Genomic DNA, 14855 nt, shown 5'->3' on the forward strand with positions numbered 1-14855 from the left:
GATGCGGGACTCCACCCCAGGACCCTGGGATCATGACCTGAGCCGAAGGCAGCCGCCCAACCGACTGAGCCACCCAGGCGCCCCCTGAGCTTTTTCTTTACACAGATTTGAGCGGAACAGTTGAAGGTGGAGGGAGAAGTTAGGTTGTATGGGGAGCTCCACCCACGTCTCTCGTGGCAGATCCTGCCCCCCTCCCCACTGTGAGAGCCTATGGGACTCAGGCTGGTCCTTCCTGCTGGGTCTTATAAAGCCCCCCCAACCCCCAGGGTGGGGGTCCTGTGGGATCTTCCCCAGCAGTGACCAGCGACCACCGCGCCCTGATGTCCCGTGAGGCAGCAACATGAATTCTAAGGGGTAGGCCACCTGGATTGGGTTTGGGAATTAAGAAATAACCAGGGGGCGCCTGGGTGGCTCTGTCAGTTAAGCGTCTGACTCGCAATTTCAGCTCAGGTCGTGACCTCGGGGCCATGAGATCGAGCCCCACGTCGGGCTGCGCCCTGAGCGTGGAGCCTGCTTGGGATTCTCCCTCTGCCCCTGTCTGCTCACGCTCACTCTCTTGCTCTCTCTCAAAAAAATACAAATAAAAAAATAATCAGAAACTCTTGAGTTTTACCTCCGTGCTCGGGATCTGCGTCAGGAGTCCAGTTCCCCTGTCCTGCCCCAGTCCGTGGCCACTTCGCGTCTCTCTCCCCGACAGCCCCGTGCCCTGGGGCACCGGCGTCTGCTGTAGGAGGGGACACAGTCAGCCCGTCTTCGGGGTACCTCCTGGAAGTTGTGTGTTTCGTTTTTTTCTCTAATTTATGATGTTTCCTTTTCTGGCCATTCTAATGTAGAGGAGGAGTAGGAGAAAAAGTTCTAGTTGGTATCAGAATTTTTGAGATGGAGCAGACCTTAGTGATAATCTAGTTCAAAGCCTTTGTTTGACATATAAGGAAGGGGAGGCCCAGAGGGGCCATGTGACCCAAACATGGTCCGATGAGAAGTCATAGATGCCAGATTGCTTATTGGGCTTTGTTTCCCAGAGCATGCCCACCTCTGGCTTCTTGCTTTATTCCGTTCAGCCCAGGAGGGAGACCAGGGACAGGGACAAGACAGGGATGGCTGTCCTAGGTGGGGAAACTGAGGCATGGAGCCACTTGGCAGTTTGCCCAGGCCCGGGTTGCATCAGTGCAGGCCGGCTTTTGCCACAAGCGCTCTGAAACCAGAGTGACAGCCCCGGGGCGGGGAGGGACTGATGGCAGCAGTGGGGATTCAGGACTGAAGCCAAGGGACCTGGACAGGGGAATGACGCGGGGAAGAGAGGAGACTCTGCTGACGCTGCCCTCTGTTCTCAGGCACGACCTCTGACCCGCTACCTGCCAATCCGGAAGGAGGACTTCGACCTGAAGACCCACATTGAGTCGTCGGGCCACGGCGTCGATACCTGCCTGCACGTGGTGCTCAGCAGCAAGGTGCGAGGCCTGTGTGGCCCCGGGGCGCTGGGGAGAGGACCCTGTAGTCTGGGCACCTCCTGGGCCTTCGGAATAGTGGCCCCAGTTCCTGCCCTAACACTAGTGGTCTCTGTCCCGGGACCTGGTGTGCTGGCCCGAAGAGGTGTGGGCCACAGCCCCCCAAAATCCAGGCCCAGGCGACGGCTTTTATAGTGCCGCTCCGGGAGGAGAGGTCTGGGGGCTACGCCTTCGGGTCCTTCCTCACTCCTGCTTCTTGCCAGGTCTGCCGCGGCTACTTGGTCAAGATGGGCGGCAAGATTAAATCATGGAAGAAGCGCTGGTTTGTCTTCGACCGGCTCAAGCGCACCCTTTCCTATTACGTGGGTGAGTTCCCGTCAGACCGTCTCGGAGCCTGGACCCTTGGGCTGTCACCCAGGACGGCTGGTCTTCCGGAGGGAGGCCGGGCTTAGCAGTGTGGGGCCGGGGGCTTGAGCTGGGGCTTGTCCTCCCCTCCCTGACGGTGTAGAGACTGTACTCGGTCCGCCTTCGGTTTTTGTTCATTCGCGTATTCGGCAGTATTACCGAGCATGGAGTAAGCTCTGGGCACTGCTTGAGGCCTTGGTGACGAGCCAGGTGGCTACGGCTCTGTCCCTTGGAGCTTGCCGTCAGGGAGGCAGATAGTGGGCAGACTGGGAAAGCCAGGCAGGATGGGTGTGCTGTAGGGGACGCCCAGGCTCCGTGGGCATGTGGAGGCCTGTGGATTCCGCCTTGGGCACGTCCCCTCAAAGGCTCTAAGACAAGCAGCTGAGCGGTGCCAGCGAGCGCTCGGGACAGCCCTGGGGACAGGCCCCCTGGCGCGTCCTGCTCCCTCTGCTCTCCACGCTGCCTCCAGCGTAGTCACCCGTCCCTGGAGTTCCCTCTGGACAGTCCCCACGCTGAGCGCAGGATGCTGTGTGGCACACAGGTCGGGAGGGGCCAGGGTGTTCTGCGGAGCAGCCAGTCCTGAGATCCCAGTGGCTCAAAACCGCAGCTTCCTTTCTCACCCGCTACGAGTCCGGGTACCCTTTGGGTTGGTGGGGGCTCTGCTCCCCTCTGCGCCAGTGTTCCCTTTGTTCGAGAGCATGCATTTTTAGAACGTTGCAGGCCACAGTGGCAGAGAGTAAAGAGAAGCCCAGTTGCGCCTTGCATGGGCATTAAATGCCCCGGCTGGGGTCTGTCCTCAGGTCACTAGTGGGGCTGCTCAGCCAGTCACCCAGCTCCATCTAGCCATAAAGCCGGGGAGAGCAATCCTGTTCAGAGCCTGGAAGGAGAGGGCCTAAGTGTCTGGTGGCAGAGACACCCAGGCCTGGAGTGCTTGCCTCCCGTCTAACCTGGTCCCTAACCAAGTGCCACCCCCTCCAAGAGGCCTTCCCTGATTGCCTGGGCCCTGGCTGTGCGAGGCAGGAGAGGCAGAGGCCCGTGTGTCCCCATGTTTCCACCTGGGCTGGAAGGGACTTTGTGGGCATTTGAGTGAAACAGGCCTGGGGAGAAGAGTTTCATTTTAGGCATGTTGAGGTTGAAGTGCCTGGGGGCACCTAAATTTAGGAGCCAGGTCAGGGTTAAAGTTGATTGTGCTGGAGTAATAGTAATGGCAGGTCATACTCACTGAGCGCTGCACGAACCGGGTGCCGCGCTAAGCACTCTGCACGCATCGCGTTGACTTTTCATCATCATGTGCGGGAAGCACTGTTTTATACCCATTTTACAGATGAGGGACATAGGTTCAGAGAGGTAAGTAAATTGCCCAAGGTCTCACAGCTAAGCTGCCAAGCTAAAACTGAACCCAGGCGGCTCGACTTCAGAGCAGAGAAGAGGGAAAGGGCTGAACCCTGGGGAAGGAGGAGGAGGGGCTGTCAAAGGGGGAGGGCAGGAGGCGGGAAGCCACAGGCCAGGTGCTGCACTGGCGCTGGGCCTTCACGAGCTTCCTGAGGGTTAGTGAAATGAAGATCACGTTCTGCGGAGGGGCGGAAACGGGGAGGGAAGCCAGCCGGAGGAGCCGGCATTTGTAGGCAGGGAGTGTCGCCAGTGATGAGGGACACTGCAGAAAGGCCAAGAATAACGTGGACCCAGAGGCCCTTGCTGCGTCCAGGGTGGGAGCCAGATGGCACAAGAGGAGAGGTGGGTGGTAAGGAAGCGGGGGCTGGAGCTGATGCGGTTTCCAGCGAAGGAAGAGGTGGGAAGGGGCTGCTGTTGGAGGGAAGCAGGTGGGGCTGCATCCTTGTCCCAAGCGCAAGTGTCCGACGGAGGTGGGCCGGGGGCCTGATCGGGGCCCTGGGTGTGACTTGCCTGCTTCTGCCTTGAACTTGCCATTCTCCCTACCCTGGCCTGGACCCTCCTCCCACTAACTTGGCGGAACCCCTCTATTCTATGGGGTCCAGATCAGATACAGCGTCTGCAAAGCCTTCCCTGGCCCTGCCTCACCGGGAACGGGTCCTGCCCTCTGCCATATAGAACCCTTGCCTTATAGAGGCTCTGTCTGCGCTGTGATCACAGACGCTGTGCCGACCACCTGCTTCTCAGGACTGCCTCGGACGTGTAGATGCGCCCTTGCCGTTCCCAGCCATGCCCAAGGTCGTGTAGCTCCTAAACGCCATACGTGTGTGCTTTCCTCCCCACTAGAGGGTAGGTTCCTAAGAGCAGGATCTCTGATTTCCGGTGACGCCAGTGCCTCGGACTCACTGATTCAACACTGAGCACCTACTGTGTGCTAGGCACATAGTTGCTGCTGTTGGAGGAGGTAGACCTGTGAACGGGCAGAGCAGGGCTCAGATTCAGCAGGGTCAGCTCTACAGAGGGACGTCCGTGCCGTGGGAGCCCAGGAGTGCGTGACCGGGCACCATAGTGGTCCCATTCGCAGTGGGTCTTGAAGACCACGTAGGAGTTGGCCAAGGGCATGGAGACCGTTCCAGTGTACACAGAGCCCCCGGTGAAGGGCCCGGGAGAAGCTCCGCCTGGCCGGAGAGAAGCTGGGGCTGGTGCCGGGGAAGGACGCGTGAGACCGACCAGAGGGCAGTGGCCTGTAAACAGCCTTTGCCAAGCCAAGATGGCAGCAGGGTCCCAGTGAGGGAGCAGCAGAGAGGCTGGCGGGCTGAGGCAGCAGGATTCAATTTGCTTGAGGAAGCTCACCAACTTGTCCTTAGAGAAGGGGAGTCGAAGGGGCAGAGGGTGGGGCGGGGGCACGGGAGGAGGCTGAAGCTCCTGGCTCAGGGACTCAGGCCTGAAATGACACGGGGGTGAGGGTGCACCCCAAGGGGCAGCCTGTCAGCTGTCACTGTCTGAGCTTAGTTGACGGTGTGACCTTTCGGTTGTGAACAGTGTTTGCCATGAGACGGCCCAGGCCCTAGGCTTTCCCTTGGCAGTGACCTGTCCCTTCCCGCCGGCTCGGTCACCTCTGCTGTCGGCCCCGCTCCTTTCTGTCCCCCCACCGGCCTCCAGATGCCACATCCTTCCTTCTGGTTTTTACTATTAGACTTGAATAGGTAAATGCACTCCTACAGTTAAAAAAACACATAAGAGGGTTTACATTGAGAATTATGCCTCTACTAAACCGTTTTTATTACTTGCGTACCCTTGTAGTTTCTTTAGAATGTAAACAAATGCAGAGATTCTTACTCCTTTTCTTACATGAAAAATGGCATACGATATGTTCCTTGTTTTACTGTTATTCTATCAGATCTTTCTATAGGAAATATATTGGATACATTTGAAAGGTGTATTTCTGAATCTGTATTTTTTTCCACCCTACCCCATGAGGTGTTTCCCTATCATTTAACAGAGGTCTAGTATCCCGTCCTGTACTAAACTCTAATTTATTAACCAATCTCTACTTGATGGACTTGTTTCCAAACTACAAATATCGTTGTGGTGAACAATCACGTGTTTGTTATTTGTAAGGTAAATGTTCGTAAGTGTAATCATTGGCTCAAAGGGCAAACACCTTTCTCATTCTGGTAGACTCGGCCAAATCCTCCTGAAGCGTTTACCACTGTATACCCCGCCTGTCATCTGTTAGCCCACCTGTTTCTCCATAAACTTGCCCAAAGCCTGGTGTTTATTTTTTGCATATTTTTGCCCTTCTCATAGGTGCGAAGTGGTATCTCAGGAGAGGTTCTAATTTGCATTCTCTAATTCTGAGCAAGGCTGAGCGTGGGCCATGTCTTCAGGACTCCCTGGTGGGCTCTGTTTTGGAGTCCTGGGAATTAGCCCGTTTTCCCAGACGGGGAAGCTCCATCGGTGGCCCCTCGCCTGAGGGATGGTGGGCCTCCTCATCCCGGCCCTATTTTCTTTGCAGACAAGCATGAGACGAAGCTGAAGGGGGTCATCTACTTCCAGGCCATTGAAGAAGTGTACTATGACCACCTGCGCAGTGCGGCCAAGGTGAGGGCGCGCTGCAGGGGAAGGGGTGGGCCCAGCAGCCTGTCTTCTCGAGTCCTGGACCCCTTCCTCAGCCTCTTTGTAAACTCTCTCTTGCTCTCTCCCTCTCCCCTTCCCAGAAGAGGTTTTTCAGCTTCCCTGTGGTGACTGAGGTACCCCTCCCTACCTACCTGTAACCAGAACTACTGCACATTAATGCCTCCTGTCCCCTCCTGGCCCCTGACCCCTTATTCTCCCCCCCAACCCCCCTCCCCGGGCCTGAGGGAGGAGCAGCGGGGGCTGCAGGGAGGCTCGCTGCCCCCTCTCCTGAGATGATGGCAGGCCTGTGGGGAGGCGGGTGGCGCCAAAGGGATGGCTGAGAGGGGGAGGAAGGGGTTCTCAGGGACGGGGTTGGGCTGACGGGATTGATAAAGGAGACCTGTTTGAAGCCTGGGCTCTCTGCCCTCATGCAAAGCAGCCTCCCTGCAAGCCTCTGGTGCCGCCTCAGCCCTGATCTCTGCTCCTCTGGGGTCCTGGGCCCAGCAGCCCACTCGCAGCTTTTTTCACCTGCCCCTCTGGTGCCGGGAGGAGGCTCGGGTCCTCACTGGAATAGCCCTCTGTGTCTGATTCTGTTGATACTCACTTTTGTGCCCAGGGGTGCCCAGAAACAGAGCCCCCCCCCCCCATGGTAGGGTACAGCCCCGCCAGGGTCCAAGGACGGCCCAGGTGTGAGGAGGGGAACATCTCGGCCTGGGGCCCCCTTGACGGGTGGGGACTAGGTTTGGGGCCTATTTGGGACTCAGTCTCGAGCTCCAGGGCACCCTGGAGCCAGGGAGGGCAAAGGGCAGATGGGATGTCAGCGGTGAGCCCTGTCTTAGACCTTCCTCTCTCCCGGGGCAGAGCCCGAACCCAGCCCTCACCTTCTGTGTGAAGACCCATGACCGGCTGTACTACATGGTGGCGCCGTCCGCAGAGGCCATGCGCATCTGGATGGACGTCATCGTCACCGGAGCTGAGGGCTACACTCAGTTCATGAACTGACCACACCAGTGCTGGCGTGGGCCTCCTGGACCCTCGGGCCAGCCCGCCTGCTGCACGGCTCGGCCCCTGGAGAAGAGCCGCAGCCTGGGCCCCAGGCCGCGCAGGAGTGCTCCCAGAGCCCCCGTACAGGCCTTGGTACTGTTCTAAGGAGCGGATCCTGTGAATGTCTGAGCTCAGGCCCCCTAAAGAACCAGCCAGCAGACAAAAAGTGGGGAGGCTCCCGGGAACTCAGAATTTGCAATAACCCTTCAGGGTCCTGCCCCAGGCTGTGGAACTGGCAGAGGGGGCCTCAAGCTCTGACCTGGCACCTGCGCTCCCCAGCCTGTGTTTGCTTTCGCAAAGGACAAGTGATGGTACCAGAATCTGCCAAAGATCCCCTCTTGCCTCAGCCCCCCCGTTGCAGGGGCCTTGGGGGCTGAGGAGAGCCACCTCCGGAGTGGGGGAACAGCTCAGGCGGTGTACTTCTCAAACCCCGCTCTCCCACATTTTTGTTATTACTTTGTTCAAGGGCCAGAGACCTCAAGTGTCAGCCTTGAGGTCCCAACCCCATCCCCTGATCTCCATGGTGACTGCTTCCTCGCCATGGTCCCATACCCATGGCCGTGGCCCTGTGGCTCCGCCCATGCTTCAACCGTGGGCCCATCTGAGGGTACGTACCGACATCTCTCCAGCTGGGGGGGAAGGGACCAAACCCCCCCCTCCAGCCCCCAGTCCAGCCCTCTCCCTTCCACTCGTGCCTTGCTTAGAGCCAGAAGGGACGAAGCTCGGACATCCAGAGACTGGAGGAGGAGGGAAGCGGCAGGGAGAGGCGGCTGGACGGGTTCTGTGCAGGCTGAGTGTCTAACGGGTGGAGGGCTGCTCAGACGCCCCCGGGGAACCTGAGCAGGAGAGGAGGCAGCAGAGCGAGAGGACCCTGAGGTCTGGCTGCCCTCCCTTCAGCCTTGGAAGGGTGACAGAAATGGGGAGCAGAGGACCAGGCCACCAGCTGTCTGGCCTCGGCCCTTCATGCCTTAACACTAAGCCCACCTCCCTGCCCACCACTGGGCCATGGCTACTGGGCCCCGGGCTGGGTGATTTTCAGTATTTGTAAGCATCTCAACAGAACAATAAAGCATTTGGAGTATGTGTTTGGGAAGCCAGGTTGCATGGGGTATGGGACTGTGTCCCCACAAAACAGGACGTCCCCCTTACTGATGTTCCAGGAAGGACAAGGGCCCAACCCATGACTTCTAGGTCCCTCCCCTGACCCCACTCCAAGGACTGGCTGGGGGTAGGGGATGGAAGATGAAGAGGCAGGCGAAGGTAGGGACTCACGCAGAAGTTTAATGAGGCAGACGGGGCAGGAGGCAGGGGGGGCTCCAGGAAAGCTGTCTGGGTCCCCGAGCTCAGCCGGTCACCATAGCGGTCCAGGAGCATCAGGACCACTCCACTGGTCCAGCCAAAGCCCTCCTGGAGAGCGACAGGGTCAGTGGGGCAAGATCTCTGGGGAAGGCCCCAAATCCTTTTAGGGGCTGTGAGATCCCCACCCAGAGGCTCGAGAACTGCCCAGCCCCAGGGGTGCAAAGGAGCTCCAGTCAGCCTCCTCCCTGGGGACCCACATACATGGGAGGAAACCGAGGCCCAGACAGGGGAGGTCATGGCCAGTTGTGGGGACAACACAGCCAGCCCTGGAGTTCCCAGTAGGATGTGGGCCCACTCACCTGAACTTCATACTCCCCTCCACCACCTGGCTGACCACCGTTGCTGATGTCATACTGGGAACAAAAGGACAGGCTCTAAGGTGGGGCACCACCCCCAGGCTCCCCACCTCAGCCCCCCCAGGGGGAGCAAGAGATGGGAGCCCCTCTGGGAGAAGCTGCTCTGGCCTGCAGCTCTGACCCCTGCAGTGCCCAAGAACGGCCACCGGGCGTCACCACTGTCCCTGGGCTTGGCAAAGCCTGGCATCCCCCCAGCTCACCATGGGGAGGAGCCCAAGAGGCTCTGGGCTCAGGAGCAGCTCACCTTCTCAAACATGGCTGACTTTTAGGAGTAGAGACCTCAAAGTTGGTTCGGATCCAATTCTGAGCCAGCTGGAAAGCCACTTCCTGGGCCCGAGGTGAAGGAGACTTGGCCAGACCTAGACCCCACCCCAGGCAGGACACTGAATCTCCTGAGTCCCCTGGGATGGCCAGAGCCTTACTCTCCTCAAGGAGGGAAAGAGGCCTGGGCCCTAAGACCTCCAACGTGAGCCACATGAAAAGCCAATGTGCTCCTTCCCCAGGGCCTGGCTTTGGAGGGAGAAAGGACGGCTGGTTCCCTCTATCAAAGGTCTGCTGAGTGGGAAGCCAAGAGACCAGAAGAGCCAGAGAAAGACCCCATGTGCATTGTTCACACCTCCCCAGCACCAGGAGGCCGACCCTCCAGATGCAATGGGGAAAGGCCCTGGGATATGCCCCATCCCCACCTCCCTACTCCCTACCTTTGATGACCAGGTCCTGCAGGGGGGCCCAGGCATTGGGCAAGCCCCACTGCTGGCCTGTTTTCTGGAGAGAGGTCGGGATCCCATACTCGTAGGTCAAGATCTGGCTGTCCTAGAAGGTTCCAGACATTTCTAGGGCTGTGGGTGGGGGCTGGATGAGGAGCCAAGAGGCTGGGCCCTCCTCAAGCCAGATGTCCCCCCTTCCTGGGCTTTGTCCTCTTGGCTCACAGTTGCCCCCTGGTGGCTCCAGCGGGACCCGCAGGCTCAGACCCAGGGGTGGGGCAGGAGAGGGTGGCTGCCACTTGCCAGAGGTCCCTAATTCAGACTCAGGGAGAGAGCAGGTGGTCCTGCCCCCAGTATACCAGCCCGCTCTGCTGCCCCCCTCACCTCCAAATACTTTAGGGCCTTGTCCACGGTGTCTGGGTCAGAGAAACAGACCAGAGAGAGTGAGGTTGGATGGGTAAAACTCCAGGTTCTTCTTTCCGTTCTCAAGGTCATAGTCAAACCAGGCCCCTTTCTCTTCATCCCACAGGATGGCTCTCATGGCAGCCAAGCGCTGTTGTGACAGATTTCTGTACTTTGCTTGGATGTCATTCCCTGGGGTGACACTGTCTTTAGGCTGAGCAACCGAGGTGCCTGACCTTGGGTCCCATGCCTTCCAGAAAGAGGTCAACCTTGGCCGCCTCCTGTTGTCCTCCCCAAGGGCTAGAAGTCCTGACACCAAGGGGACATGCAGACCTGGAGCCCTCATTTCCGGCCTCTAGGATCTAGGAGTTCCTGAGCCATGGCCCTGTAGGGCTCTCAGGACCTAAACTGGCCTGCTCCCGGGTCCGTCCTAGGAGAGCACTGGCCGTGTGTATTTCCCTAGCTCCAACAGGTCCGAGGGCAATTGTTGGGGGAGAGAGAATGGAGGGAGTTTGAATGTGTGGACTCAGGTGTCCTCTCATAGACCCTAGAAGTCCCTCCCAGTAAGAAAGGGAGGGTGAGTGGAGAGTGGGCTCCATGCGTACTCTTGCCCTAGGGGTGAGGTACAGAGCAGGCTAGGAGGCTGGAGGCCCTTCATTCAAGGTCCTACTTCCAGCTCCACGGCCAAGGCTGAAGCAGGACCCAAGCCGCCCCTCCTGCTGGCTCACCCAGTCTGGAGTAGAAGATGCTCATCAGCTCCTCTGCCTGGCACAAGAAGGCATTGAGGTCAACAGGCACGAATTTGCTGGTGCGGATGCTGCTGAGCGATGTAGGGTCTGGGCTTCCGACAAGCCACCATGAAGAGAAGTCCCATCCAGACTCAGCCCCAGCCTTGAGCTCAGCCCACAGAGCCTCCCGGTCCTCTGTGAGGACAAAGCAGCAGGGGCCGGGGGCCGGGGGGGGTGGCAGGGAGGGCCAGGGCTCGACACCCAACACCAGGCTCTCAGCCCCACCCCGATCCCTGACCTTGTTATTGCTCACCTTCTGGCAACGTGTCTGCCAGCTCAGCATCTTTGCCGTAAGACTCTGGCCTGGAAGAGGAAAGTGGGCATCCTGGCACTAGGAGCCTCTAAGTGCAAGCTGGAGGCTAAGCCATGTTGCTCCAACTGCCCTTGGATTGCCCTTCGTGGGCCCTGGATTGCCCAGGGCTTTCAGTATCAGCATCTGAGAGGCAGGGCTAAGTCATGGCCCTCAGACCAGAGTGAATCACGAGAGACCGAGAGGTGGGCAGGCGGCTCCTGGCTGGGTCCCCCATAAGGGACAGCATAGTGATTCAGGACGTAGCTCCCCCCCTCCCCGAGCTCACAGAGATGGTCCTGTTCTCCATCCAGAAGTCCAATTCCAAGCCTAGGCTCCCGAAGTTGTCCCTGGGGTGGAGCCAGGCACCGCGGCAGCCCAGGCACGGCCCCTCAGTCCCACCCTGGGAGGTCCCAGTAGGGCGGCCTGCGGGGCAGCAGGGGGGCCGGGGGGCCCACCGGAGGAAGGCGGTGTCGGTGTGGGTCACGTAGCGGTCCGTCGTGAGAGTCAGGAGGGGGGCTGGCTCGGCTGCAGGTAATACACGCGGGCCCCGTTGGGGACGTGTCCGTAGCTGCCAGGAAGGACGCGGGCTGAGGTGCGTCTGCCCAGCGGCGAAGGCCAAGGCCAGTCCGGCGCCAAGCCCTTGGCACCCCCTTCTCCGCCCCAGCCTTGAGGGGCCCGCCCCCCTTACATCCGCACCAGGTCCGGGAAGTTCTGCAGCATGCCCTTCACCGTCCCGGGCAGCTCAGACAGGAGCAGCCCCTCCACCACCCAGTAGGAGTCCCTGGGGAAACGGACAGCTCACGCACCGGCCTGTGCACCCGGGCCAGTCAGGGTGCCCCCCTCTGCCCGGGACAGCCCGCTGGCCCCCGGGCTCCCCGACTCCCGCCCTGCAGCCCCGGCCGCTCACCAGTAGGAGAACTCCACCAAGCGCCCGCCAGGCACGCTGAAGGCGTGTGCCGAGTAGATCAGAGAGAACTGCTCCGGCTGGCTGAGGACCTCTGGCCTCACCTGCAGTTGGGACGGAGGGCACGGGGAGCCCCCAGGCCCCGCCGTGTGGAGGCCCTGGCGGCCGGTGCGTGAGTTCTGGCTCTGCGGCTAGTCAGCCGTGTGGCTTTGGTCAAGGCCGGAGCCGCCGCAAGCCAGGTCTGCTCGGCCCCACAGGCCGGCCTCTGGAGTCCCTGCTAACTCAGCCCGGCCCTGGCAGGGGCTCACCAAGCGGCGGCCAGTATCAGGACCAGGTAGGGGGACCGTTTCCTCCACTCCCCTTCCCCCATCTCTGCTGCCACCACCCAGTCCTGACCTGATCAGCTCCCGGAAGAGAGAGCCTAGGTGGGCAGCCTGGAGGTGGCAGGTGGAGGTGGGGGAGGATGGTGAGGGCTTCAGGGAGGAGGTGAGAAGTTAGAAGTAGACATTCCCTTCTCCCCCTCCAGAAATTCTTCCTAGAGAGCTCCATTCAAGGACCCAGTGTGTGCTCTAAGGGCAATGGGACCCCAAACTGGCATCCCCCTCTCCCAGCTCCATCCCCTGGGCTGAGACCCAGGAGTGGATACCTTCTTTCCCAGTTTCTTCCAGAGCTGGTGGAGCTGCCCTGCCCAGGCTCGCAGCTTGGGGTCTGAGATCTTCTGCAGGAACCGGGGACTGGAAGAACGCCGACCGCACAGGGTTCAGGCAGGCAGGCCTGTCTGAAGGGCCCCCTCCTGTTTCCTGTCCAGGAGCTACCTGTCCTTCCAGTCCTCAGGAGTCCAGGACCGCAGCTCCTGCCCCACGGCCTGGAAGTGCTCTTGGACGAAAGCCTGCAGCTGCTGTGGGGGGTGCTTGGGTTGTGGGCAGCGGCCAGCTCACCGAAGCGCTGCAGAACCTGGTCAGGGGTCCAGGCGGCAAGGAGGGGTCAGGTGGACCCCAGGAGCCCCTCCCTGATGGAGGCCCCTCTCTGCCTCGTCTTGCCCTCTGTCATCTTTGGTGCAGAAGCTTTAGGAGGTGGGGCCCCCCTGTGCCTCACTTGGAGCCGAGGACAGTGGCATGTCCACAAACTGCTTGTCATCCCGGTAGAGCCTGGCCATCTGCATTTGGTGGAGTCCCCGTGGCAGTAAATCTGGCTGCGGACAGTGTCGGGGAGGGGGGCAGGTCAGGTCACCACCATCAGGGGAGAAGAAAGGCTCGAGTCTGGGCACGTCCCCTGGCCCGGGGCTGTCAGTGTGCCCGGGGAACGTGCGCGCCCTTGTGTGGTACGGGTGTGTGGGTGCTGGAGACATACCCCGCTGAGAGAACGAGGCGCGCCCTCGGCAACAAAGGATTCAAACAAGGGCCCAAGCCCACACTGGTTGGTCATTTGGCAGAGTGGACACCCAGTGGACAAAAGGAGAGGACCACTTGAATCAGTGACACATCAGAGGGGGTGGGACCGGCTGTACAGCGGCCCTGGGCGAAACCGACCAGAGGGCTTCAGGCAAAAGCCTGTAAGTTACCCCCAGGGGCGACTGCTCAGACCTCGGGCCAGGGAATTTGCGCACGCGGCGTGGGATATGCATCATTCGGGAGACAGTTACCAGCCCGCTATTGGGCGTTTATGGAAACCTCCTTCTGCCTGGAGGACAGATCTTCCTGTGACCGGAAGTACCGACGGTGTCCTGAGTGACGTCTCTGATGAAGAAGGCGGTGCCCCAGAGAGTTCCTTCATACGCGGGAAGGGTTTACACAGGAAGCGCTACACGCGCACCGCACGGGCAGGTGGCCTCTTCTCCCGCCGGGCTGCGGGAAGCTCCCGAGGAGTCGCGGGAGGAGCCCTGTGGCGGCTCCCCACGACCACCAGAAAGCTGCTTGGCCGCCGACGGCAGTGCCACGCGGACAGACAGCATCTCGTTTGGAAGGCTACTGCACTCTGCCCAACTGATGGGAATCTCTGAAGAATATAAGAAAGGTCAGCTCAAGTGGCCTAAACTGCATGCTCTTTCCCTTGCAGTGATGGAAACACTGAACGTGAAAAGCTCCTATGTTGCTTTTAAGTAGACTCCATGCCCAGCATGGAGTCCAACACGGGGCTTAAACCCACAACCCTGAGATCATGACCTGAGCCGAAATCAAGAGTCGGACACTTAACCGGCTGAGCCACCCAGGCGCCCGTGTTGGGGTGTTTATGGACTCAGGGGAAGGGAAAAACTGGACTAGGAAAGGGGATGCTCGCATGGGGCATGAGCCTCAGGAAATCACTCCGGAAATTCAAGGGGCCCGTTAAAGTAGCTTTGCATTCCTGACTGTAGACGAATATGCTTAAAATACTGTATTGGAACAGAAGATACTGTGCCAACTGGGTCAGCCCATGGTTCCCACAATGGGCCAAGAGACGTGTCAAATGGGCACAGCGTGTAACGTGTCACCCTCCGAGTGCTGGCCTGATCCAGAACTGGAACACAACTGACACATCTGTGGTCTGAAGCAGGGAGAGAGAACAGCATGAAGGGCAGGCTTACACAGCGTCACAAGCATATGCTCACACTCAGCATGGGGTGGGGGCCAAAGGAGGGTCCCCACGGGATAGAGTCGTCCGCTTTTCTGGGGGATACGAGGAGAGGCTGATGGCAGGACTCTACAGTTCTTTCCCACATCATCTGCACTGACCTTGAGCCCACTAGGACCCGACCTGCCACTGTGGTGTCGGAAGCATGAATGGTCCGTAAGTAAGAGACTGTAGCTCTCTTTTCAAATCCTGACAGGTTGGGTTGTGCCCACGCCTCATGGGGCTAAGCGGGGGCTCACAGTGAAAGGGGCTGTGTTGCTCAGTGGCGGGAAGAGCCCCCCATTCGGGGCTGTGTAACTCTATCTCCTACGGCCCTCACGAGGCTGGGTGTGCTGCCAGCGAGCTAGACGAGAGCAGTGGCCAAAGCCAACATCCCTTCCAAAGGGGGAGGAGTGGAGTGAAAATCAGTGCCACACAGACAGGAGAAAGGCAGCTGAGGGCAAAGAGATGAACAGGCAGGTGTTCAAGGGAAACGGGCAGTCTGGCACGGCACGAGTGCCTGGAGGGAGCGAGAGGTTACCTCGGTCCTTAGCAC

General features: G+C 59.6%; 2 protein-coding genes across 16 annotated transcripts in view; one reads left to right on the forward strand and one right to left on the reverse strand.

Moving 5' to 3' along the window:
• Window positions 1-6986, forward strand: part of PHLDB1 (pleckstrin homology like domain family B member 1) — a 49628-nt gene extending 42642 nt beyond the window's left edge. For 13 of the 15 annotated variants that reach the window (XM_032427838.1, XM_032427841.1, XM_032427840.1 and 10 more), the window contains 5 exons: window positions 1335-1451; window positions 1712-1814; window positions 5761-5846; window positions 5963-5995; window positions 6723-6886. In XM_032427838.1, coding sequence (XP_032283729.1) covers window positions 1335-1451; window positions 1712-1814; window positions 5761-5846; window positions 5963-5995; window positions 6723-6863 — 480 coding nt within the window. In that variant the 3' untranslated portion in view covers window positions 6864-6886. Of the gene's footprint in view, window positions 1-1334; window positions 1452-1711; window positions 1815-5760; window positions 5847-5962; window positions 5996-6722 lie in introns of all 15 variants that reach the window. The other 2 variants (XM_032427849.1, XM_032427852.1) reach the window with 1 other exon arrangement.
• Window positions 6987-7945: 959 nt separating this feature from the next.
• TREH (trehalase) lies at window positions 7946-13661 on the reverse strand. Its single transcript, XM_032427746.1, is given in 21 exon segments — window positions 7946-8312; window positions 8564-8617; window positions 8865-8894; window positions 8897-8979; window positions 9322-9433; window positions 9709-9756; window positions 9758-9918; window positions 10455-10649; window positions 10768-10821; window positions 11033-11081; window positions 11084-11153; window positions 11262-11316; window positions 11319-11374; window positions 11495-11587; window positions 11714-11814; window positions 12357-12444; window positions 12526-12613; window positions 12616-12664; window positions 12801-12883; window positions 12886-12902; window positions 13528-13661. Coding segments are annotated over 21 exon segments (1974 nt in total). The 3' UTR covers window positions 7946-7958.
• Window positions 13662-14855: the final 1194 nt, after the last annotated feature.

Source organism: Phoca vitulina, unplaced genomic scaffold (genome assembly GCF_004348235.1).
Source record: "Phoca vitulina isolate PV1807 unplaced genomic scaffold, GSC_HSeal_1.0 scaffold38, whole genome shotgun sequence".
NCBI lineage: Eukaryota > Metazoa > Chordata > Mammalia > Carnivora > Phocidae > Phoca > Phoca vitulina.